At 41.5% G+C, this 26864-nt stretch overlaps 1 protein-coding gene and 1 long non-coding RNA gene across 5 annotated transcripts in view; one reads left to right on the top strand and one right to left on the bottom strand.

Annotated features, from left to right (window-relative positions):
- On the bottom strand, positions 1–14353 carry LOC114144422 (uncharacterized). The gene is made up of 2 exons (XR_003595488.1): positions 11942–14353; positions 1–1889 (listed from the first exon to the last, which is right to left on the bottom strand). It is a non-coding gene; the product is annotated as an uncharacterized LOC114144422 (long non-coding RNA).
- The window catches only part of lef1 (lymphoid enhancer-binding factor 1), a 64735-nt gene that overhangs the window by 33367 nt on the left and 4504 nt on the right, over positions 1–26864 (top strand). Inside the window, exons 5-10 of one of the 4 annotated variants that reach the window (XM_028017207.1) lie at positions 5925–6015; positions 6947–7066; positions 7953–8115; positions 9956–10063; positions 14312–14354; positions 14876–14917. In XM_028017207.1, the coding sequence (XP_027873008.1) occupies positions 5925–6015; positions 6947–7066; positions 7953–8115; positions 9956–10063; positions 14312–14354; positions 14876–14910 (560 nt within the window). In that variant the 3' untranslated portion in view covers positions 14911–14917. Of the gene's footprint in view, positions 1–5924; positions 6016–6946; positions 7067–7952; positions 8116–9955; positions 10064–14305; positions 14355–14875; positions 14918–26864 lie in introns of all 4 variants that reach the window. The other 3 variants (XM_028017206.1, XM_028017204.1, XM_028017203.1) reach the window with 3 other exon arrangements.

The following is a 26864-nucleotide window of genomic DNA, read 5'->3' as shown; positions in this document are numbered from 1 at the left end:
TAATATGCATCCCATTCAGTTTATTTACATAGCAGCAGTTCACAACAGATATCGTCTCAAGGCGTTTACGAAAAAAGTCATTTCAATTCAATCACACATGGTTCCAATTGATGCGGACTGAACAGGGACTAAACCAAAGCAAACATGTTAGCCTAGCGCTAGCGGGAGAAATGGTTCGTGGTGTTTAGTCAAAGACAAAGGAGAAATCCTTCAATGCTAAAATCTGACACCTCTCAATTTCTGTTTACATTTTAAGAAGAAGGAAATTGTGCTCAGTGTTTTCTTCTCAGAAGAAAGTGAGCTAGCAGCCCACCGCTGAGAGGATGAACAGCAGGACCTGTTGGACTGATATTGTCCATCTCTTCATGTATATATCCAACTAATGAGTTAGCAGTGCCCACCAAAACTATGTTGTTTCCTTCAGAGGTTCTTGGTGCAGCGCCCCCAGAGGCGAGGAGGGGAACAGGTTGCTCTACGGGTTTGGTTGGTTTGACTCCCTGCAGTGAGAAAGAGAACCAGAGCAGATGAAAATGTAACAAACTCTGAACTTTTGGAACCCAATGGAAATGAATCTACCAAACTATCAGGTGTGAAAGCACCATTAATCGAACTCCAGTTCATTTGTCCAGAATGTCCGGTTTGTTTGGGGAGGAGTGAATGCGTACTCAAATTAAAGTAGCGAGCTCTGGTCCACCTACAAACCTCGATATGGGTTTGGTTGAACTAAATTCTGATGCGGTTCAAATGCAAATGTGAATGCAAGCAGACCGGAGACCGCCAAGCGGAGTACTGCGCAGGGCATTCTGGGTAAATACAACCAAAACAAATGCGCTAGTCTGATTCTAGCTACAAATGGATCGTGGTCTTGTACCAAAGACAAATGACAAATCCTCCAATTGCTAAACTACGATATAGCTCCTTTTCTGTTTACATTTTGTGAAGAAGGAAGTTGAGCTCAGTGTCTTCTTTACAGGCGTTTGCGTCATTTCCTTGCATAATTTCCCTGTGCTGAGGCAAACAGGTTTTTCAATTAGTTTGGTTTATTTAACACAGTTTAATGAGAAAGAGAACCAAACCAGCTGAAAATGTAACAAGGATGCATTTTTTGTCATCAATTGGAGAGGTCAGGTGTGAAAACAACCTAAAGGTCGAGGCATGTAGGATTAAAATATAAGAGCGGATAAACAGGATGATAGAAGAGATGTAGCTTGGGCCCAACTGATTCACTCATCACTGTGTTAAACATATTTACAATATGGTTCTTATAGATTAAAACAAGACGATAGACGACTTGTCATGCAATTATACATTTGTAAAACAGCTAAAAGAGTTCTCGGTTTGTTCAGGCCTTAAAATAAACCCAAGTTGCCGTCTGATGACAAACGAGCAGCCTTTGATGAAAGACTTCAAGCTCTGAAAGAAAATAAAGCGCTAGCTAAAAATACTGCAGCGACACATTGTTGAACCCAATTTTTATTTAACTTATGCAACGCTTTAGTGTTTTTCTTCTTCTTCTGACTGTCGACGCTGTCAGGAACGAGTAGAGACGCTCCGACCCGAAGGTGTCACTTCACTGTGAAGTGGGATCTGGTTTGAAGTCGACCGGCCGCTCCCTCGGCTCGGTTCGGCTCGGCTCGGTTCGCAGGAATAAGATCAAGCTGCAGCTCTGACAGTTTGGACGAGGCACCGCGGCCTCGCACAGCTGGAGGCCTTGGCAGCTTCTCCATGATGCTGAGGGAAGAAAAAAACGGCGTTTCGTCCTCCACCTTTTTGCTTTCTTCTCCTGCGATGATGAAGATGATGAAGACGGGACCGGCTATAAATAACGCTGCGGAGCGGAGATGTGAGGAAGCTGTGCTCCACATACGCCTTGCGTCTGCCAACATGCGCTGTGATGTCGAAGCATGAAAGAACAAACAGGAAACAAATAAAGAAAAAACTAGATTTCAGAGAAAAGATTTTTACTTTTCACATCAATTCCTGACAATAAAGAGAGAAAAAATCCCCAGAGGGCCGTTTTTTTTTTTTCTCCTGCATTTGATCTGCAACCCAACAGAAATCCACGTCCAGGCAATCTGGCTGCAGAATTAGCCGTAAATGATTTCCCCAGGCGTATTCATGTGTATCGGTGGTGCTAAGCTGAGGATGCTTAAAACCAAATCTCTCTCTTTTTAATTTTTTTTTTAGCTGTCCCTCTTGCTCTTTCTCTCCCTCTTGAATCGACCAATAGCTGCTCTGCCTCCTTCGGAGGGCTCAGACTTTGATCTGCTCGTTAATTATGAAAAACAATCATGGATTTTCTCATTATGAGCTCTAATATGCGCGGGCTGCTGCGTGGGATGGAAGGTCGAGCGGAGGGAGGGGGCAGAGGAGAAGCATGTTGAATTAAAGAAATGAAGACGGGGACCAGATTTAGACGGATCCGCGGCTTCCAGTGGGAATGTCTGCTGGATTTCAGTGGGAACGAGAGGAAAACAAAGGTTTTCTACAGGTGAGAGGGACGAGGCTAGCGCTCATAAGAGTGTGAAGTAGCGGATTAGCCACGGCTCTGCAGACGGGAGCCTCCCACTCGGCCTTCTTCTCTGAGGAAGAGGATGGAAGCCTCTGCAGACCTTGGCTGGGAATGATAGAGGAGGAAAGGCATTTGACCTTTTTTCCCCCCCTTTCATGTCGCTGGATTACACTCTGCAAAAGGCTTCCCATATTTTTAATTAATAATTTAATAATAATTTATTTTCCTTCCAAGTCGCCAGGCTTCCATGTTGTCTTCTCAGTCAAAAGCTTTCAGTTTCTCTTTGCGTTGATCTATCGATGTCTAAAGTAGTGCATGACTGCAAAATGCATGTAAAAGTAAAATGTCTGTAATCCACTTCTATTCCCCACCTTTTACTCTGATACCCCTGAATAAAATCCAGTTACTAGCTGAATTCAGTAATAACCTGACTAGCAAACATAAATTAGTATATGCAGCTTTTTTTTCTTGAGGGCTGCAGAGGTTTTGCATGAATTTCCAATCTCTCAAATTTACACAAAATCAACAGGTTTCATGAATAATTTAGTTTATTCAAAAATGTTGGGTATATGAATGTTTTCACACAAGTCAGGCCAAAATTGACCCTTCATTAGAGCAGAAAATAAAAGAAATACAAATCTGGAACTGATTTGGGTCCTTATGACTTTATCTCCAGTTTAACTAAACATGATTGTGTAAAAACTCCTGCACAGCTGAGCCCACATTCACAAATATTCTTAGGCTGTTTTCCCACCAGATTGTCTAGTAGTCTTTGTTCAATTAGGGACCAACAATTGCATCATTTATTGCATTTTCAGCTGCTGTGATTCGCTTATGCACTGCACAAACGATCCAAGTCCTTTGAGCAATCTGTTCCCCTCTTCGCTTGTGGTGGCTCTGCAGCAAGAACCTCTGAAGGAAACAACACAGAAACCTCCGAAGAAGAGCCCGAACGCTCCTTCTTCAAAAAAACAAAAATGGAGTAGCGTCAGATTTTAGCGGTTGCAGGATTTCTCTTTTCTCTCTAGCAAAATACCACAAGCCATTTCTCTTGCTAGCGCTAAACTCGCACGTTTGTTTTGGTTCTATTTACCCAAAATGCCCTGTGCTCTCGCCTGTCTGTTGATGCCCTTGTTGCCAAGGAGATGAGTATAAAGGACTTTGCAGGCAGAACCTCTTGATTTTGCTGCTTCATGCAATGAAACCGCCTCTCATCCGGAGACATGATTTACACTGCATGCGTCTCCGTTCCGCTGCGCACTTCACCGGCGGAGTGGAGTCGTTCCTGATCAACCTGATTTAGAGCTCGGATATCGATGCGTCAGAAACTGCTAAACTTCCAAGCTAAAGTCGACAGTTCCTCAAGTTCATTGAAAAGCAATTGAACAAAACGTGTCACCGTATCATATCATACCGCATTTAGCAATTTCTAGGTAAAAGTCTTATATAAGTGTTTTTCTCTACATGATGCATTTTGTGACTAATGCAAATTTTACTCCAGTTACGTATAGTCTGGGAAAATACTGCACATCAAATAATTTGAAGTTTGATCTTGTTAAATGAGAAAATATGAAAACTTTCGAGGGGTTAAGGTTGGAATACTTTTGGTATTAAAGCATGTTGTGGAATCTTTCTAAATAAAACAAAAAAATTAAAATGTCTGACCTAAAACAGGATTTCAAGCAGATATCCAAAATATAAATGTCAACAATAATAATTAAAAATATAAAAACCCATCAAATGACAAGCAGCCAAAGTCCAGATTTCTCAGAAAACCTGGAGAAATTATTAAAGATTTAAGGTAAGTCTGGCTGCTTGGGGGTTAAAACGTAATGAAGTGAGGGATGGGTTGAAAGTAGCAGGAAGTAAAGCAGATGTTTGTCCTCCTGCCGTTTTGTTTTTACTATGTAGTGTCACTAAAATAAACCTCTTGACCTTGAAGCTCGGTAGGAGCTGCAGATTGAGGAGCTTAGCAGGGAAAAAGCTTCAGCTATCCAGCTTAAGGAATCAGAAACACTGAAAGGGATCCGGCTCTGCACACATCCTTTCTGTCTGGATTAGTAATGTGAGGTCAGAAGTCATTTTCAGACCCCAACTGTAAGAACTTTTCACTGTTTAAACTACATTCAGTGTGAATCTCGGTGAAACCTGAGTAAAGTTTCTTAACGTCCAGGACTTTGAAGAACATTGTTGTTGGATTGGAAGGGTTTCTAAAATAAAATGAGCTCCAAGGCTGTCCAAGACCAAACTGAAAACATTTGGCTCGTTATTTTACTTTGAGAACTGGATCAGACTCTCCAGTCCCAGTACTGGACTGGTTTGAGTCTGACTAAAGAAGAGGGACTTCTTTGTTTCAATAGGTAACTTCTCATTGGAACAGTCAGAAATCACCTGTGGGGTTCCTCAAGGTTTAATCCTAGGACCTCTCTAATTTAATATCTATATGCTCCCACTGGCTCAGTTTAAATAAGATTATCTATGCAGATGATCCACAGCTCTAGATTTTGAAGTCACCATGTCACTATGAGCCCATCCATGTTCTGAAATGATGCTTGGAATAATTGAATGTGTGGGGATGTCATAACTTTCTCCAGATGATCAGAAGCAAAACTGAAGTTATTTTCTTTGGACCCAAAGAGGAATAATCTAGAGTCAAAGCTTCAGTTATGACAACTGGATACTAGAGATGAGGCTTAAATCTGACCTGAACCTTCAGAGCCACATAATGACAGTTACAAAGTCGGCCTTCTATCATCTGAAGAACATTTCCAGGATTAAAGGACAAGAGCTAGAGAAACTCATCCATGTGTTTATCTTCAGTCACATTGATTACTCCCACAGTGTCTTTGCAGGTCTGCCTAAAAGATCAATCAGATCCAGAATGCTGCTGCTGGCGTTCTGACTAAAACCAGGAAGATGGAGCACATCACCCCTGTTCTAAAGTCCCTACACCGAGAGAATAGACTTTAAAATATTGGAAGTTTATAAATCACTAAACGGCTTAGCACCACAATACATTACAGATCTGCAGCTGTAGTATCAACCTTCCAGACCTCTCAAGTCTTCTGGTTCTGCTCTGCATCCCCAGAACCAGAACCAAACATGTAGAATCAGCTTTCAGCTTCTATGCACCACAAATCTGGAACAAACTTCCAGAAAACTGCAAAACAACCGAAACACTGAGTTCCTCTAAAGCAAGGCTAAAAGTTTAGAGCTGCCTTTGATTGGTAGTAACTGGAACATTGATCAACATATTTGATAATTTTGATGACGGCATTAGACAAAATGTAAGGTTTTCTATTTGTTTTCCTGACTATATTATATTTTTAAGGTGTGAAGCACCTTGAATAGACTTGACCTGGTCTTGTTTATGGCTGTATGCTCTGTATCTGAACATGGTTTCTGTTTGCAGGGATGCCCAGGCATCATCCTGGACCAGACATGCCCAACTTCTACTCCCTGTCTCCTGGAGGAGTGGGACAGATCACGCCCCCTCTGGGATGGTGAGTCACACACGGCGGTTCTGGGTGATTAATGCTGACGCAGAGCAGCCGCTGGCTCTGGTGAGCAGAGCCGGTCTGCAGCTGCAGCTGCAGCAGGGAGGTCTGCGTCTGGCTGGTTCTGCAGCGCTGCTGTGGCTCCCACCGCACCGCACATCCAGCTTCCCCCCATGCTGCTGCATCTCCTTAACCTCCATCAAAGCTTCTGAAGCGCTCGTCTCTTCAACACTTGCTCTGTGATTGAGAAATCAGTTTCCAGCCTCCTTTTTGTTTTGCTCTGTTTCTTCATCTTTTTTTCAGTTCGTGAAAGGATAGACTGCCAGGGGTACAAGTACTTTCACTTCAAAATAAGAGCATAAATATAAACGTCTAACAACTTGAGTTCTTAATAGTCGATAACCAAAACTTCAACAAAGATGTTGAACATTATTCAACTGAATGTTTACAACATAGAGAAGTAAATTAGAATTTATCCCTAAGAAATAGAGGAAACTAAGGGCATTAAACGTTTTCAAAGGAAAAATTAGCTCTGCTATTAGCCATTAGCAAATATTCTAATGGCTAATATTTCTGTCCATTTTTCTGACGTCTTGACTTGTAAGTAAAATATGTTTGCTTGTGTTGATTAAGAAAGCCAGCTGAGCAACTGAACATTGTGTTTCTATCCAACTGTCTGTAGTTTTATACATAATGCTGAAATATATGCTCAATTAAACTAAATATGCTTCAAACTCAACAATAAAGAGAATCAAAAACAAAATGGTTTACAAGTTACTTTTTGTTCTGCTCATTTAGCTTTAGTAAATAGTAAGGTGCTATAAGAGCACCAAACAATCCTTAAAATTCAGAATGTTTTAAATTTGTAGCCAGGATTTCAGATGGTCTAATAAACTAAAAGTAAAATTTGTCTGTTTGGCTTAATTTCTTCCTGCAGGTTCTCTCACCACATGGTGCCCGGCCCCCCAGGCCCTCACGCAACAGGCATCCCTCATCCAGCCATCGTCAACCCGCAGGTCAAACAGGAGCCGCCACATGAAAGTGACATCATGCACATGTAAGTCCACCTCAGACTGCTGGGCTTCTTTGTCTACAGCAGCCATGTCAAACTCATTTTTATTTTGTTTGGGCCATTATAAATGTTCTCAAAGGGCCTTTTGTGCTGAAATGTATTGATAAACTCCATTAATAAACGTTATAATTTACATTAAATAATACTGAACGTCTTTTCACATTGATCGGTTCCACCAGGATTTTGTGATTGTTTTTGATTTTTTTTCTCTTTTTGCAATCAAAATCACAGATTTTGTGGTGCTAATTTATAGATATTTGCAAAGAATTTAGCTATTTTTACCATTTTGTTACTTGCGGCATCGATCACGGACTGCAACTTGATATCAAGTAAGAAATACTGCCACCTGCAGGGGGAGTTAGCATCACTTAAACCCAGCGTGTTTGGGCATTTTTGCATAAAATTTGCAATAAACTCACACTTATGCATTAGTGTGGAAAAATACGTGAATTTCCGCTATGGCGGACCAGATTTGGCCCCTGGGCCTTGAGTTTGACACATGTGTTTTACGGTATTCCCATTGGTACCATGGGAATTGTCAGAGTGGGAGCAAAGCGCTGCATGCTCACTGGGGGGATTTCAGCATTTGGTTTTAAGTACTTTCCAATGTTCTGTGGACAAAGTTTGGTTGCCATTAATGATGAAGTAATCTCTTCGCATGAAGGGCTGCGAGTGTGCAACTGCACATGATTAAAGAGGCAGGGGCCCATGGCGTGGCAGCGCTTCTCACGCTGCCCCGCCATTGGCCGGGAGAAACCAGTCGCCATCGTGGCACCGCAATTTCCTCCTTGTGCCGCTCCGCTCCTTTTCATTCTCTCATTCTCCAACCATTTTCTTTGATTTTCTTCACCTCGGTCCGCGGCGTCTGCAGGAAGTCCCAGCATGAACAGAGAAAGGAGCAGGAGCCGAAAAGGCCGCACATCAAGAAGCCGCTAAACGCCTTCATGCTCTACATGAAAGAGATGCGTGCGAACGTGGTCGCCGAATGCACGCTGAAGGAGAGCGCCGCCATCAATCAGATCCTGGGACGAAGGGTACGTCACGCGTCCCACTCATTTTCTCTGCAGCTGATGTTTTTTTGTTCTTTACAGCTCAAATCGCCTGAAGATCACAGTTTAGGACCCTAGCATTACAAAGACTTCCATCTGCATCACCGCAGCGTGCTACGAGGTTTTGTAGTTTGCGATGATTGCCTGAGCCAATTACTGCAGATTCAGTCCTGTGTCAGATTGTGCACCATAAAATCTGCCTTGATGATGACTCGGTTGGAAATGTGAAAAATCTGGATCTGTGTTGAAAGCCCTAATGATCCGGCAGCTCGAATCACATGATAATTGCTCGCCGACGCAGTTTGAATAAAAAGTGATTGTAAATTAGTCTGCGTTCACACTGCAGCCTGAAGTGACCCAATTCCGATTTTTTGTCAAATCCGATTTTTTTTGCTGTAGCTGTTCACACTTCCAAATATATGGAACCTGTTCTGCAGTCTGAACAGGCAAACGGCCTGAAAGTGTCCCGCATGCATAGTAGAGGGCGCAATAACGTCAGCGTTGTCATTGTTCTGCCAACAGCCATAAAAAGACGAAGTGCTCAGTGTTTGCAGAAGTAAACATGGATGCTAACGGTGGAGCATAGCTTACATATCTGAAGTTGTTGTCCGACCGGAGCAGCTTATTAACAACTTAATCCTCATTACTGTCCATCATAGTTGTTGTTCTTCTTCCCGCTTCCGCATATCAGGATGCAGAATAGTGACATTGTCGAGTGTCCGTGACTTTCAGGTCAGATGAATGCGACCTGGACGTTAGGTCACATTTGAATCGGATACCCAAGCGGCCTGGAATTTTCAATTCTTATCTGAATAGATGTTTGTTATTCATCTTAAATCAACCAGTTTTGAAAATGTTCAGATTAGTAACTCAAGACTTTGCTACATGTGAAAACCATCATGCGGTTGGTTCACTGATGATGATGCTCTGAATGAAGCCAATGACTTTCTTTTTCCAAACATATTCTCTTCTGGAAATTTAAAGTGATCGGTCCAAGGCAGGTAGTTCTGATTTTCACAAATCAGGAAATTTCTAGAAAAAATTGACTTTTTGACCAGACTTGTCTATATCTGCAGTGAAAATAGCAGTGAAAATGTTTAAAACAAGCAGAACTGTTATAAACAAACTAATTAATTTTAAGACTTATGTCAGGTCTAAATACCTATTAGAGACAATTTAAACAAACACAGGAAAGACAAGAGAGTTAGATTCTTTGTTTCTCGCGAGGAGAACGGACAGAGATGTGCTTTCAGTTACAAATCTCCTACCGCTCTGAAACACATCTGGCCGCTCCTCTCTTTTTATTACCCTCAGAAACCCTCGTACATTGGGCGCTTTGCAACTTCTAAAAGGGAGGGGCAAAACAATTTATCACATAGTTGCAGCGCTAATGACTTTTACTATTTAGACACATGTTATCTACACTCTAAATCCCTCTGCTCCATTCGAGTACCAGACACGGCCGGCATTGAGTAAAACAAGTTGTATATCACACAGGAGAGCAGAGTTTATTGCTCTAGAAGAGTTGTCTCCGCTTCACTGCTGGCTTTCTCAAGGAAGTCACAGGAAGGAATCAAAGTTATTTAACACACAGAAACATTATCTAAATGTAACTACAAGACTACATGATACAACGAATATTTGATAATACTAATAATACAATTTACCCAACAACTTACCATACATCATTGTTTCTTTTTTTCAATTCTGCAGCAAAATTTAGACGATGAATGGATTCTTTTGACCAAACTCTGAAGACTCAACTGTATGATAACAATTAACTGTTCTGTATTTGTCCCCACCTCTAATCTTTGTACTGAAACAGTGGCATGCTTTATCTCGGGAAGAGCAAGCTAAGTATTATGAGTTAGCCCGCAAGGAACGGCAGCTCCACATGCAGCTCTACCCCGGCTGGTCCGCTCGAGACAACTATGTAAGTATCAACAGAACAGACCGGCAGCGGTGCGCGTGCTTGCATTCATGTTGTTTCTATGTCTGTTGTGTGATTTAGTCTTTTAAAGGCGCACATTAATTCACAGGAGCCTTCTCCGTGCTAAAGGGGCCCATCTGCAGAGCCTTTGTTTCTGCATAATGTGTAATTCATAACACTGTTATGGTGCCATCCACGCAGAGATGGATGTTAGGATCACGGCGATTATTATTGTCACTGAGAGTGAAAATTGCCTTGTAATGGTGATGCTGCTCTTTGATGTGCTGCATCGGCGTAGAGCTTCAGATGTAGAAGCAGCTGTCGGAGCAAGCCGAGGAGGCTGGATTGTTCCTCCCAGAGTTCACCTCTGCTCCCCCCAGCTGTGCATTTTGTTTCTGAATGCGCCGCAATCAGAAAGGTTTAGGACGTACAGAGGTTTTTAGAATATTCTCCTATTCAAAAGTACAGCAGCCGAGAGGAACAAATGTGTAGCAAAACGCGGCAAACTCATGAATGATGCAACCTCCAAAACGCACAAATACAAAAAAGTAAATCCAATGGAAAAATGTTGCAAACAAAAAGACAATGCTGCAAATAGCTACACAAAAACACAGGTCCTCCAGACCACTAGGTGTTATTCTGTTGCATGTGTATTTCTGTTTTTTGGAGTTTGCATCATTCAAGTGTTTTGCAGAGTGTTTACACCTGTATTCTATGCGTCTGCACCTGTCGGCAACAGTTCAGAAGTATTGAGGAGTTTGTTGTCTTCAGGCAGCCAAACCTTCTTGATCAATGGTTCTCCAAGGTTTGAGAAGGTCTGCTAACAGTTTTCTTTGGACTTATGCTGCTTTTTAAACATTTCAAGACAAGTGGAGCACAGAAAAATGAGCAGGGATGGGCGCCAACAAATTAGCTTATGCTATAATCTGGTATGGTGCATCAAATGACTTTTATACTTGAGCGGCATATTGTCCCTTTTAAATAAAGTGTATTATATTAACTAAACAGTTAGTTGCACTAACCCTGAAGTTCTAACAACAATCATTAGTTCTGGTCACGCTAAAGCGCTAAATCGACACGGTATTTAGTGGAAGCTACTGCTAAAGCGCTAACAACTTAAATTCAAATTGTGTATGAAAGACTCCAACCCTCAAGCAACAATTTAACTTTGGTTTATAATTTATATTTTCTATAAAGTGCTTAAATATTGTATATATGTGTTTATATCTTGTTCTCTACTTTCCTGTTTTATTATTTTTCCTGAAATAAAGTTATTGGTGAAAAAAAAGACACCAAGACAGGAAATGAAACTGCTGAGTCAGTAGTCTTCACCCCCTTCAAAATAAGAGCAAGACTATAAAGGCCTAACTACTTGAAGAAAAAAACACAAAAAATTAGCTCCACTTTTAGCATATGATCTATGTAAGTCAAGCCAGATGACCTGAACATTATGCGCTGTTCATTCCAGACGTGTGTATTCCATACAAAATGTTGAAATATATGCTGGATTGAGGAAAGCAGAGGAAGCTGAGCGTTTTCAAAGTTAGCAACAAATGCTAAAGCAAAAGTTATCTATTAGTTTAGTGGTTTAGCGAAAAGGAGTGTTCCTTCAAAAATGGAGTGCTGAACACTGGAGTAAGAAGCAGCCCAAGTCCAAAGAAAACCTTTGAAAAAGACTTTCAGAAATCCTGGAGAACAAGAAAACCTGGCAGCTTGGAGTCAAACAGTATTGAGTTTAAATGTGTTTTCAAACTTTAGCACTTTAGGAGTGTGTATCCAAAGCTGTCTTCGTGGGTGTGTTTGTGTGTGTGAATGTGATGTGTGATATTTTTTCTGAGAGAGAGCACCAGCTTTTATTAAAAGTGTGGCTCCGGCACTCACCTTCACTCCACCACCGAAGTGCTTTGTGGTGTTTACCTGCCTCCCCTCGGACATCGACAGCACCCCCTGCTTTGTGCCGCCGCCGCTCCGCTGCCGACCCGCTGCTCTGAGAGCGACCCAACCGCAGCATCAGCTGCTGCTCTAGCTTTCCTAGGAGAAGTCGATCGTCTTGCTGTTAGTCACATCAGAGAGATAAGAGCATGACTCATTCTTTGCCTGAATCACCAGCTGTTGACTAGAAGCATGTCTTGCCTGGAAACCCCACACAGTTCGGGCGCGCTGCACCTCTCTCATCCCTCCTTTCACCCACACTCGCTCGGTCTGTCCTCCTCGACGCCTGCCGCAGCGGCAGAAGGCAGATTAGCTCATGAATAAGTGGATTAGCAGACTTTGCAGCTGGAAACCAAAGTGCTTCTCATATTTGAGTAGAACGACTCCTCTCTGCTATCTATACCTTTAGTTCCCCCCCTTTGGGGATTTAGCTGAAGCTATAAATCCTTGCATGTCCTTACTGGAAGGAGAGTGCTGCTTTCTGCAGAGGACACTGCTCCAGTTTTAGAGAATATTTTAATTGCTTCACGACTTCAGATGTAGACAGAACAGTTTAATATGCACTGCAAAAACACACACCAGCTGCGTTGACATTAACCATAAAATGGAGCAACTTGAAATAAATTTGCTCAATGGAAACGTAAAAACAAAAAAAGTTTTTCGATAATTTTTTTTCAGGCATATCAAAACACGTTTTTAGCATCACACGAAGACGACAGGAAGTAGTAGGAGGATGATGGTTTGTTTTGGGGTTTTCAGTCAAGGTGCAGCTCATATCATCACACAGTTCATAAAAAGTTATGTATCATTCCAGCGTGATAAATCCATAGCTCATCTGTAAAATCACCGACTACATCATCCCCAAAAATGCTGCATACGTAGCCACTCCCAGTAGGCAGGGCTTGCCACTGAATAAGACGCCGGCGTCTCCTCTGATTGGCTGACGAGTGCTAGCGCCACGGCTCAATTATAAATACGTCTCATTTACCTGTTTACAACAAGCTTATTCAGGCATGATTTTAATTTAATTTCTTATTTAATGGAAACAGTAATTGCAAAAATGTGTTCTTTTGACATTAGGAGAATATAGACAAAGACTTGCAAACAGCTACTCTTACCAAGTATTTTTAGTTTCTGGTTCAAATATCTTAGTACACGGCCGTCCAAACAGCAGTAACTTTTGACCTTGGAGCTACTTGCTAGCCAAGAGACAATGCTCTCACAACGCTACAAAATATGTGAAGAAACGTCGACTTTTAGAATTTTTTTTCTCTTTTATTCACAATTTATTAATTATTGCATTTGTGTAGCACAAATGCTGCCTCTGGTTTTAGCTGGTGATGAATTCTTGGGGTTTTCTGGCTGCTGGACGGTTCCTTCTGCCTCTTTCCTGTCACAAACGTTTCCATGGCTGCTTGCTACACTAGCTTGAAGAGCAAAGCAGCTAAAATTTGACTGGCAGCCATTCAGAAAGGACGGGTGTACCAGATAAATCAGCCCGATTTTCTTAATTTTGGGCGACCAAAACATTTATATTGGCCAAAATCTGAATCAGCAGATCACCTAATCACCTAACCCTTCTTAAAGATCGTCTATCATGCAGGAAACTGCGATCGAAGCGCTGCTATCAGAAAGACGAGCACGACAAATAACCTTTCAATAAGTTAGTTTAACTAAAATGTTATAATAAGTAACAGATCAGATTTTAGGATAAAAACTATATGCAATTGAAAACTTGGTTTAAAAAATTTCTGTTTTATAACTAACTTTCTGAGGCGCCCACATTGGAAAACATTCTTAGTAGAGTCGAAATGAGGCCAAACTAACTTACAAGTAGCTTGTCAGCAAGTCAGATTTTTAATATTGATGAAAAAGTTTGAGTTCCACTGGCAGATTATTTCACTTAAAACAAGGGAAAATGTAACATGTTATACGAGACATAATCAGCCACTGGAACTAGCACTTTTTAGTATCAATATTAAAGAATTATTTACGTAAAACCAGCTCCTATATCTTGCTGAAGTTACCTGTAAGTTAGTTTGGTCTTATTTAAACTGTACTGAGATTTCTACACTAAACTGGACCGATAACAGCGGGTAAGGTTTAGTTTTTGCAGTGTGTGGAGCAGACGACACTCGGTTGCTCGGTTCCTCTCAGGGTTGCGGGTTGCGGTGGAGTGCGGAGGCCGGGTTTCGCTGCTCGGCTGCCCAGCAGGGGATGAGTGAACATGGCAGTCAGCAGCAGGATATCCGAGTGGTCTAGTGAGCGTGAGTGCTGGAGCCACACTTTATGCGTTCCTCTGTATATTTTTAGGGGAAGAAGAAGAAGCGGAAGAGGGAGAAGATGCAGGAAACGGCCACAGGTGAGTGCTGCTGCAGCTTCTGTGTGGTTTTTGCATTTAGGAGTTTGGGATTAATAATCTGCTACGGTGTATTGCTGCATAATTATTTCCCATTAAAAACGGGACTAAATGCAAATGAAAGTAGAGCCAAAAGTGATCCAAATTCATCACCCATCAGCGTTCTGACCCGACTTGTTTTTGTTTTTTTCTACCCTGAGCATCCCCTAATCCATTCATTCTTTATCCCGCCACTGCCTCCACATATTACACCTACTTTGGGATTAGTCTGTCCTTTTCTTCGGAGTACTTACAGATTCTAGGCTTTGCACTATTTTTCTGCACCACAGTATGTCTCTCTGCTGACCTTGTTTATCTTCGCTTTTCAAGCCCTCCTCTTAGCTCTGCAGCTGTAATCCACTGAGAATTACACCTTAGGTTAAATGTCAGTATTTTCATGGTCTGTGTAAGTCCACTTGGACGGTTAGCGTCCAGTTACACTAAGAAAAACAACAAACTGTTAAAAAAGATGCAATTTTCTGCAGGTACAGGCCAGAGAATGAAAACGGCGTACATCTGAGAATATGGTAAGACCACCTCTATGCCCTCCCTGTCTGGTTAATCTTTGTCAAGTTTCCTTTTTAGACTGTTAAACACTGACTTGAGAGCTTGTGCTCGCAGACTAATCCTAAACAGGTCCACCATAACCTCACCATGGCCATTGTGTAGCGCTCTATGCTAACCCAAATGGTGTCGAATGCCTGCATGTGTGTGTTTTCTGTTCTGTTGTGTAAAAAATGTCTGAACCATACAGGTTTGGACCAGATTTGACTCTCAAGCATTTTTTTTAGTTGTCTGTGAATGCAACATTGCAAAGCTCATAATTGATGCTGGATAACTGAATTATCTCTGTAGAAATTCAGGTTGAAGTGATCAGTGAAGGTTTGTAGCCTGAACTTTTGGGAGTTTGGTTATCCTGGTGAAACTTACATTTTCTCAAATGCCATAATGAGAATCATCAAAAATAACCCTAATCAAATATATTGATCAGTGCTCCAGTCATTATGAATCAAAGGCATCAGTAAGCAGGTGGGTCTTTAGCCTTGATTTATTGGAGCTCAGTGTTTCAGCTGTTCTGTGGAGAATCAAAACTGAACCATTCAGTGATTTATAAACAGTATTTTAAAGTTATTCTTTGGGCCACAGAGAAGGACTGCAGAGCTGGGTGATGTTTTCTATCTTCCTGGTTTTAGTCAGAACGCCAGCAGCAGCGTTCTGGATCAGCTGGAGCTGCAGGATTGATTTTTTTTAGGTGGGACTGTGAAGACACTGTTGCAGTAATCAATGTGACTGAAGATAAATGCATGAATGAGTTTCTCTAGATCTTAGTCCTTCAATCCTGGAAATGTTCTTTAGATGACAGAAGTCCGACTTTGTAACTGTCTTTATGTGGCTCTGAAGGTTCAGGTCAGATCGTCTCCTGGCGACATCGTGACGGATCATCTGCGTAGCTGTCGTAGCTAATTTGATTTCCTGTTATAACCTGAGCAAGTGGGAGCATGTAGATGTTATATAGGAGGGATCCCAGGATTGAACCTTGGGGGACTCCACATTTTACTTCTGTCTGTTTAGATGAGAAGTTTCCTATTGACACAAAGAAATCCCGGTTCTTTACGTCAGACTGGAACCAGTCCAGTACTGGACAAGGGAGTCTGACCAGCTTTACCTGTCTTAAGTTTCAAAACTTGGGTAGAAAATGTGAATGTTTTTGTACAGTTTTTGTTTAATTCTTTCTCTGTAGGTGTTGTTTTCAGCAAATTGCCATTTTTGAGTCTGTAACAATTAATTTATTACTGAATTATTTCAATAATCGATTCATCACGATTAATACGATTAATTGTTCCCTACATGGTATTTTTTAGATATGGTGAGTTCACTGATCAGAAAAAGATTGAATTTCTGAGTTTCAGTGATCAGTTTCAGGGCTGATCAAGGGGAAAATTAGCAACCAGGTATTGATTCTGATCACAGTCTAGTTTTTAATTGAACCAGATCTTGGTCAAACCCAGACTGGCAGGTCAGAAAGCTGCACTCGGTGCGTCTCTTCCTGACAGGAGCTGGATTATGTTGTTTTGCTGCTGGCGGAGGCTTGCTGTCCATATGGGCTGCATATGTCGCCTTTGTAAAGCAGAACAGGTTGGATGAAGCAGAACCTTAATGAGATGCTTCAGCTTAATAAGATTTCATGGCTTCTGGGGTCTCTGGGTGTTTGAAAAGCTCTCATAACACAGGCAGCCATTTTTTTTAACACGCTAGATTTGCTTGGAGCTTTAGATTCAGATGTTTCAGTTTGTATCAAAGGCAGCAGTATTTTTCCTCACTGGGAGGATCCCGTTATTCCGCTTCCAGAAAAATCCGGGCCGAAGTGACAAGTCCGCCCAACGACTCAAAGGTTTTCCACTTGATCGATTCTTGACCCAACAGCGCTCTCTAAACCCAAAATTAGGCCGCTCTTCTTTTTTCTTTTGTCTCCCTTTTTTGATATAAACAGCCGGTTTTCAAAGAGCCGTCAGCGCAAGCGCAAAAAAGCCACTTCATCTCTGATCCAATAATTAGCAGCGCCTAGCCGCGGCGGGATGGACACCCCGGCTGATTCTCAGTGACAGCCTTAAACTAATATGCATAATACCGAGGATACTGCCACAACTCCCCAAGCCCTCAATTTATGCAGATCCCAGAGAGCTGGATTGAGGTTCGCCTGCTGTAGATGCCAAAAACAACTTTAAATGAACTCGTTTGTCTGTTTCTTTTCATCCGTCCCATCTGTCTCTCTCGGGGAGAAATGTTGTTGTTACTTTAATTGATTCTTCAATTAAGCTCCCGACATTTTCTTTCTTTCTCTTTTGCAATCAGAAGATTGAGACAAAAATGTACAAGTTGAGTTTAGAGAAATGTGTTTAAAACCACTTCCTGCGTTCTTTGTTTTGCTCCCATGCAGCCTGATCAATAGGCCTGTCTCAATAAGCAATAAATCATTTGATCGCATGATAAGTTGAAACAAACTCAATTTATCGTTTTTCTCTCTTTCTACCAAGAACTGGATGACAAAAGTCTTCAGTCTGGAGTTGTGGTCTCAACTAGCCCCTTTTTTTGAAGAACTTTATAATGACTTTCATTTGTTGTTTTTTTAATTATTTTGGACTTTAAGATGTTATTGAGTTTCAGTATTAAATATTCAGTAGAATTGAAAGATTATTGATATTTGAGAATACGTTCTTGGATTATTAAGCCATTATCATTATATTACTTGAAAACAATATTATTGTTTATCGAAACAACGTCTGGGACAATTTATCCTGCAGACAAATTTGTTATCTTGACTACTCATCAGTAGTTTGTAGAGTTTTTTTAAAAAGGTTTTTCTTTGAACTTTAAATGTTTTTGTTCTTGAAAGTGGAGATTGTGCGCAATGCGAGCTTTAAAATATTAAAATGTGAGAAAATGGAGGAAAGTGGTTTGTCTGTATATAACATAAATGAAAACTTAAAACTGTTTTCAATGAATAAACGCATCAACATGCAGCTTGATGCACTTTTGATTTGAATATAACTCAGATAACCGCTACTGATTTGTGCTCTGATTCATAATTTGGGATAATGTTCAAATTTCTCATTTTTTCCTACATTAATAACCATAAATAATCCACAGCATATTCTTATTCTTTCCAATCAAAGTGTCTCCATTTAAAAGCGTAGAAATTGCTGCTGTACTCTCCAGCTCCTAAACCCTTTGTGTCTTAACATCCTTATAAACCTGACGTGGAACGTATTGGAAATTGCCCAGGGCGGCATTAAAACGAGGGCAGCCCAAGTAAATAACCTTTGTTTTTGTGCCCTGAGTAAGTTTTCTATTGCTTATATGCAGGCAGCAGTCAGTGGGGAGTTGGCACCCCCATATGTAGAGTAGATGTTCCCCGCTCAGAGAATAGATCGAGTGTGTTACCTACTTTATTTATATATTTATAATTCTCACTTGAATCTTAAAATCCTGACTTTTTTTTTTTAACCAAAATGTGATTTTAATCTCAGAATTTCCACTTTAATGCTGCTTGGTACCTGAAGGAGAACTAACTTTCTTGAGGAAGAAAGGATGTTAGATATAAGTGATTTTTAAAAAATTTATTTCTTTTTATGCCGCTGATTAAAGTCAGAATCTGTATTTTTTTCTAATCCTCTTCCATATAAATCCCGTTTTAGGACTAGAAAAAGTGTGACTGCTGGAAAAAACTCCTTGATATTTGAGAGCATCGCCATGTTTTCTGGTCTCTGCTGTGTTTTTTCTCTTCCAGACTGTTTTTCATGCCTCGACGTTTCATTTTCTCATGATAACCCGGTTTCTCTGTCACCTTGTTTTTCTCTCGCTGGAATCCGTTCCTCCGCGCTGTTAGCCCTTTGTCTGAGTCAGCCGCTGATTCACAGCCTCTGCGATAGCTATCTGCACGCCCTCCAGGCTTTCCCCCTCATTTCAGCTGCTGCTCACTTTATCACACTCACACACCTAACAAAGCCGGCTTGTTAGAGCACCAAGCACTGCAAAAACACAAAACCTTACCAAGTATTGTTGTCTAGTTTCTAGTGTAGATATCTGAATACACTTGAAATAAGACAAAACTAACTTACAAATAACATTCAGAAACATACAGGAGCTTGTTTTAAGTAAATAATTCCTTAATACTGGTTTTAAAAAACTTTTGATCCATCAGCAGATTATTTCACTTATAACAAGACATTTTCCCATGTTATAAGTGAAATAATCTTGCAATAACTTTTTAAATCAATATTAATGAATTTTTAACATAAGCTCTGATATCTTGCTGAAAAGTTACTTGTAAGTTTGTTTTATTTTATTCCAAGTGTATTCCTGCATGTGTAATAGAAACTAGACCAAAAATAGTTGGTCAGATTTTGTGTTTTTGCAGTGTGACTTTTCCAGCAGCCATTGCACAGCTCATACACCAGTAAACCTGCTGCGGTTGCTAGGTAACGGTGCAGTGCCTGCTGATTCATGACGTTTCATTCTGGTGGTTTGATTCTTTTTTTTCTAAGTGCTTCGGTTGTTTTTAGTACCTTTTTATTAATATTAAGGAATTATTTGCTTAAATCAAGCTCCTATATCTTATCTTATCCTAATTCTTTTGACATATTTCAAGTGAGTGAGAAACTAGACAAAAAATACTTGGTAAAGTTTATTGCTTTTGCGGTGCGGAGCTGTGATTCTTCACTTGTTTTCAGTCACATCCAGGATGTCTTTTTAAAAAAAGAAGGAAAAACCTCTGCAATTAACGGACAATTTTCCTGCTCCAGAAAATATAATGAAAGTGTTGTTCTGGCGGGCTGCACAGTGGCGCAGTTGGTAGCACTGTTGCCTTGCAGCAAGAAGGTCCTGGGTTCGATTCCCGGCCGGGGTCTTTCTGCATGGAGTTTGCATGTTCTCCCTGTGCATGCGTGGGTTCTCTCCGGGTACTCCGGCTTCCTCCCACAGTCCAAAAACATGACTGTTAGGTTAATTGGTCTATCTAAATTCTCCGTAGGTGCGAGTGTGTGTGTGCATGGTTGTTTGTCCTGTATGTCTTTGTGTTGCCCTGCGACAGACTGGCGACCTGTCCAGGGTGTACCCCGCCTCCCGCCTGGAACGTAGCTGGAGATGGGCACCAGCAACCCTCCCGACCCCATTAGGGACAAAGGGTGAACAGAAAATGGATGGATGGATGGATGGATGTTGTTCTGGCTTCAGCGGCCCCTCCCGTCCGTCGTCGTCTGATGTGAGCAGCCAGAAGTCAGCTGTCAAACGTCTTTGATGAGAAAAGAGGAAGACTGAGGCGAGTGTGTGTTCAGAGAAACGGGCCAAAAGGATAACAGAAAATCACAGAGTTCAGCCACTCATCCTCTGGTCCCCGTTGCCAAATTTTGTCCTGTTATTTGTTTCCTCTCATCGTTTTTCTCTCAGAACCTCATCCCAACACACACACACACACTCTCCAGCTGCAATTAGGCGATTTTTGGTGTCTGCCGTTTGAATCTGACGCTGAGCCTCTGGGCTGCGGCGGCACAGCCCAGTGCCTCCACACCCTTCCTTATTAGTGACCCCACCTAATTGGGAAAGGATAAAAACCCACTTTTGCAGCAAATGCAAAACGAGAGGATGTTTTCTTTCCAAACTGGCTGGAATGTGGGATAGCTGGATGTAGGAGGTGGAAATTTGGACTCTAAATGGAGCAACACCTCGGCTAATGTTTCTGGAGGTAGGAAATGGAATCGGAAATGTTCCTCCCCCCCACCTCTTACAAAGCACGCTCTGTTGAGCAAAACGTCCCTCTTAGCACTCCGTTGGTGTAATTAAAGTTAGAGGATCTCTCACGCCAGTGCGTCCCGGCCCCTTTTTGACGCTCCGAGGGGGGGAACCCGGCTGGTGGGGTTGTTTAGACTGGAGCGCAGGAGTTGTTTTGATTGAGTCACGGGCCCATTGTGCTGAGGCTGGGCCAGCTGCAGGAACTCTATGAGGGTCCGGCTGCGTTGCTTTTTGTCATGTCTTCTCCGCTTCCTCTCTTCCTCCCCAGTTTCCTCACTAACACTCTCCAGGACTCCTCCAGTCTTCTAAACTCAAGCTTATAGACAGATAGACAGACTTTATTAATCCTTTTGGGATTTTCCCACACAGCACTCTTAGAACTACATCAAATAGTTAAAAACATTACTTTTATTTTGTATGTTTTTGTACTTTTATTTGGGCTTTTATGGGTTCTAAAATGAGTCCAAGCTCTTAAAAAACCTCCCAGCTGATTTTTAGCATTAAGTTGATGTTTTTTGGTGTCTGGAAAATGAGCTGTTTCAAAAACTTTCTGAATGTAAAGTCACAAATCAACAAGCACTGCCAGTCACCTAGCAACCACAGGAGTTCCACCTGTCACCTAGCAACCGCCAGAGTTCCGCCTGTCACCTAGCAACCCGAGCTGAGCGCCAGCAGGCCTGAAAAAACCACAACGCAAAGACACAAAATCTTACCAAGTAGTTTTGGTCTAGTTTTTAGTGCAAATATCTTTGTACTCTTGAAGTACGATAAAAGTAACTGACAAGTAACTTTTCAGCAACATATAGGAGCTTGTTTAAGTTAGCAACTCCTCAGTATTGTTGAAAAGTTCTAGTTCCACTGGCAGATTATTTCACCTAAAAGGTGCTAAACGAGTTTGTTGTCTGAGTTAGCATGTTAACATTAAGCAAATTTACTTTCTGAATGTCAAATTATGCAATTATATGATTAATGGAAATGCAGCTACTGTCTTCTCCTCTTGTCAGCCTCATAACAGAAAAGTTGTTTCTGAATTGAATCATAAATCTAAAAGTCAAATACACTGAAAGATTCGCATCGCTGACCTCTGTCACAATAACAAATGTTGCTGGACGATAAATTGTCCCAGAAGTTATTGCGATAAACAATAATATTGTTATTTTGAGATCATGTTAAAGTAATATAATAGTATTGGCATAAATTATGCAAGAAGATATTCTCAAAGATCAATAAACTTTAAATTCTAATAAATATTTAATATTACAACTGGACAAGACATTTTAAATTAGCAAATGACAAAATAAATTATGAAGTCTCTGTAAACAACTTTTTGTAATAATGCATAAGCCTGACATAACACCTGTCATAAACATGGAGGAATCTTCATATGTTGTCATGATTATTCAGTAAATAATGATAATTTTAATGTAACATTTAGTGCAACTTTCCAATAAAAGTGTCAAAAAAAGACTCCTTTAATGACACATTCCTTCAGATAAAGTGTTGCCCAAAGTCGTCCTTATAGTTGAGACCAAAGCACCAGACTGAAGACTTTATATTTAACGAGATGGAAGAGAAAACCGATAAATCATGGAAATTATTGAGCTTGTTTTAATTTATCATTTAATCTTCTCTGTTTAAGCACTTTGAGTAGCCTTCTGCTGAAAGGTGTTGTATAAACAAAGTCGTGTTTTAAAGGCGTTTTGACCTCCATGAGATGGTTATCAGAGGATGAAGCCTGTCTGTGTTTCTGTGATGTTTCGGGTTTGTTTGTTTTTGGGGAGGCAGAACCTGAGCCCGGCTCTTCTTTCACTCATTTTCTGCCTCATTTTCCCCGCTGAGGTTTTCCTGCCCTCTCCTCTGTCCCGGTGCTGGATGTGAGCGGCAGCCGCGTCCCTTTGAAGCGCCACCGCAGCAGAGGAGGCGGCCATTGTGCTAGCTCTTTGATCGCGCCGCCGCCCCCCTCCGTCTCCTCTCAGACGGAGCTGCCGGGGCACGGGGCCAGACTTCAGCTGCTCGGGCCCCCAGCGACGTTCCCTCAGATGTGGGCGATGGCTCCCACTGACCCCCCTCGCCCCTCCTCGCTGCGCTGCGAGTCTCGCCCACGCATGCCTGAGGTTTGGGGTTTTTGGTGACTGTACCAGCCCCGTTCCCCCGCTGCTAACCACAATCAGACCTCACCCTCCTCTGCCCTGCAGTGATCAGCTCTCCTTCCTCACGTTTCTCCCTCTTCTGCACTTCATTTGGGAAAGCAGAGCCGTTTTGTTTTTTAATACTATCAGTGGATTAGAAATGAAGCAGGAAGTCCAGCCGAAGTTTAGGAAAATGTTGGTCGTTCATTTTCCTAGACTCAAACTCTACAGTGTGAAAACATTTGAATTTATTGAAAAATCTCCTGGTTACCTAATAATTCTGTAAAAAGATTAAGCTTTGGATCAGTTCCACCAGTTTACCCATTTACTACTCTGCAGACCTTAATTTGTCAAACTGGTGCTTGAGGGTTCTAGTCTTTCAAGCAGACATATAATTTCAATTGAATTTAGCGCTTTAGCATTAGCTTCTGCTAAATACCATGTTGGTATAGCGCTTTCCTGTTAGCAGAACTAATGCTTATTGAGTAAGTGTGAAGTATACAACAAACAAATAATGTATAGAGAAAATACAACATTTACATGGACAAACTACTAGGCTTGCTAATTAAGCAGCTAATGTTTTAGCATTAGCATCTGCTAAATACCTTGTTGGTTTAGCATTACTGGAAGTAATATTATTGATTAGGGCTTTAGGGTTAGTGCAGCTAACTCTTAAGTTAGCGGTTACTGTTCTTCTACTGATGCAGCTCGGGGCGCTGCTGCCCCCTACAGGTCAGTTTTAAAACAAAAGGTTTCTCCTCTTCAAAGGGCTAAGCTTCAAAATGCAGCCAAATTTTGAGCTTGATGTCAAATTGCTAAAACTAGAAATGGTAAAAATGGAAGGATGACCGGACAGATGCATATGGATGGAGGGAATAAACCGATGGATGCACAGAGTTTGGATAAACAGACAGAAAGGTTGGCGGACGGACAGACAGATGGATGCACTTCCACACTTGGACGAAACTTGAATCAATTTTCATACTTTTCCAGACTTTAGGAACCTTGGAGCGAAAACAGCAGCAAAGTCCACAGAAAACCTTTGAAAGATCTTCAGAAAGCCTGAAGAACTAATGATCAAGTGGTTTTTAGAGGATTACTTGAAAGTGAAATGTAAAGCAACGAGAGCCGGGCTGAAACTTGTGGAAAGCCCTCTCAGGCATGAAGTCTCCCCCGTTTCCCCCTTCCTCTCTCCGCTGCACCTTCTGCTCTTCGCACCTCTCCGCACTTGGCTTATTTTTAGAGTAATTTGTCGGCTGTGTTTTTCTTTTTAATGGCTCCAAACAGAAAAACCCCATCGCTCTGGGTGGAGGAGGGGGGGTGGGGGCAGCTGTGGGTGCTTTGATTTGGCCGGCGAGGTGAAAGCAGCGATTGAGGCACGAGGCTGTGCCAGTTATCTTAACCTCCCACACTTCAAACGCCGGGGGAGACTCCTTCCTCCCCCCGTCCCCCCGTCCCTCCATCCCTCCATCCGCCCGTCGCGTAAAGGCAACGGGGGAAGAGGGGGCGAGGCTTCGCTCGCCCTCCAAACAGAGGAGCGTTTCATTTCCTGCAAAAAAAAAGGAAGAAAAAAAAAGCCGGATTCCAGCGAGCATTTTTCAGCTCTAATGCAGACGGAGGAAGAGGAGGGAGGTGAGGAAGGGTCAAGTTGCTCCTGAATCCCAGCCTGCACTGTAAATTATTGCGTTGTTTTTAACTGAAAAAGAGGAGGGAATATGAGTTTTGATTTCCAGTTTATAGTGAGTTACTATGTTGACTGTAATTGAATAAATTAAGTGGATTTAATTTATAATCTTTTGATTTAAAGAAGTTGAGGGTCTTCAGACGTAAAAATGTTTTAAAGGTTGTGAGACAGTTGGGATTGGCCAGGGAGGTATCCCATAATGCATTGCAGCAACTAATTAAACCATTATTTTATTTGGCAGAAAAATGAGTTTTAATAACAATAACAAAAACAGACACTAGAAATATATTAATGCCAACAGTTCGACATGCAGGCCAGCAGTTATGACAGTAATAATTAAAAAACGGCGGCTGTTTAAGACTGCATACATGAAACTGAGATTCATGTTCATTTTCATATGGAAACGGTGAGCAAACTGTCACTGCTGTTCGTTTCCTGTTGAGCAGAATGAAATAAAAAGCAGGAACAGTTTCAATCAAATGGTTTCCTTTTTATATAAAGTTTCGAGTTTAAAAAATGAAGTAAATGTAAGTAATTCCAACATAGTCAGATTGAATAAGTTAAGCTCACTGAAATTACACAAGTTAATGTCGATCAGATATTTTAATGAAATTTAAGTTTTCATGTAAGGAGAATTAATTGGATTGTACAGTAGTTATGTTTACTATTATATAATTACAACTTAAATTGATCAAGTTAGTCGAGTTGTGTAAACTTAAGATGTGCAGCTTGAACATACTAACATTTTTAAGTTTTAACATTTTGTTTAGGCTACGGGTTTGCATAAATTTTATAAAGTAAAATCAATTTTTTAGGTCTTTTGTAACAAATGAATTTGTTGCATGATAAGTTAAAACAAGCTGAATAATTTCCTTTGGAATGATTTATTGTTTTTCTCTTTAAGTCTGGTGCTTTGGTTTGAACTCGCTCTTTCTTTGAAAGACAACTTTGTTTACAGAAACTTCATAATTCATTTTATTTGTTTTGTTTATTTATTTGGGATGTTTAGAATGTCTTCCAGTTCCAGTGTTTAAAGTTTAGTGATCTTTGAGAATATTATCGTTTATCGTGATAATTTCTGGGATAATTTATCATCCAGGAACGTTTGTTCTGGGCAACACTTACTGCGTTTTACAGTGTACAGCCAACCAGCCCCGCTGTAACCACTGCCACTTGTTTTTTTTAATTCCTCTTTTCAAACGAAGTGGCCTGGAGCCTCAGGACTCTTCCCCAGGCAGGAAGGTCGGGGCTTTTCATGTCTGCCGTGGGGGAAGGAAAAACGCTCCCCAGGAAACTGGGTGCAGGGCCGGGCGCGGGCCTGCCTTCAGATCCTGGGATGAAAAGACGGAGGGCGGCGGAGGTAAATAAAAGCGACAGGAGATCTCTCTCCCCGTCTTTCCGCGCGCAGCTCCGGGGTCAGCGCTCCTCTGTCCCGCTCCCTTTTATCCGCTTGTGGGGAAGCAGTCTGTTTGCGTGTGTGTTTTAGGGCTTCACGTTGCAGGACTCTGCTGACTGCTCTCCTTTGCCACAAGGGAGAAACAAACTAATATGGCAGCTTTTTCTCTGCTCCTCCTCAGCGTTCAGACATCGTTTGAGTCGCAGGAGGCGTCTGCTCACCTCTGTCTCTGCCTCTCCACTTTGATCACAGATTCTATTTGATGCTGCTGTGGTCTAAAATAACTCCCTTATAGCTTGTCAATAGCTGAAGCAAACTCTGATACGTTAGCCCAGATCACAGAGGGAGAAAAGAACCGGCTGACAAACAACTTCCCAGTGAGGAAGGGGGGCCAGTTTGAATAAAGCTTCAGATCTTTGTGTTGGATCAGATTTGGGTCATGAAACTAAGGCTGTTTTTACACCTGATAGTCTGGTAAACTCGTGATTTGTTACATTTTCAGCTGCTGCGGTTTGCTTTCAAGCTGCACTGTGTCAAATGAAACAAAACCTTTTAAAAACCTGTTCTCCTCCTCGCCTGTGGGGGCGCTGCAGCAAGAACCACTGAAGAAAACGACTTGTTGAGAAGCAGACAGCTTAATTTAATTAAAATTTCACTAAAATATGTGATCGACATTAACTAGTGTAATTTCAGTGAGATGGAGTGGCGTTAGATTTGAGCTGTTGTAGGATTTTGTTTGTGGTTGATAAAACACCACAAACCATTTCTCCTGCTAGCAATAGACTTTGTTTAGGCTGTATTTACCCAGAATGCCCTGCACTGTAGTCTACTTCCTGCTATTGGAGCAGTCTTTGGTCCGCTTGTTCTTTACATGTGCGTTCGAAGCACACCAGAGTTGATTTTAACCGAACCGAGACCGAGGTTCAGTTAGAACTTTCTATACAAACGGACTGGAGTTTGATTAAAGCGGATTAAAC

This window comes from Xiphophorus couchianus, chromosome 5 (genome assembly GCF_001444195.1).
Source record: "Xiphophorus couchianus chromosome 5, X_couchianus-1.0, whole genome shotgun sequence".
Classification (NCBI taxonomy): domain Eukaryota; kingdom Metazoa; phylum Chordata; class Actinopteri; order Cyprinodontiformes; family Poeciliidae; genus Xiphophorus; species Xiphophorus couchianus.
The sequence above is the reverse complement of the archived record's forward strand: the minus strand, read 5'-3'. Positions and strand labels throughout refer to the sequence as shown.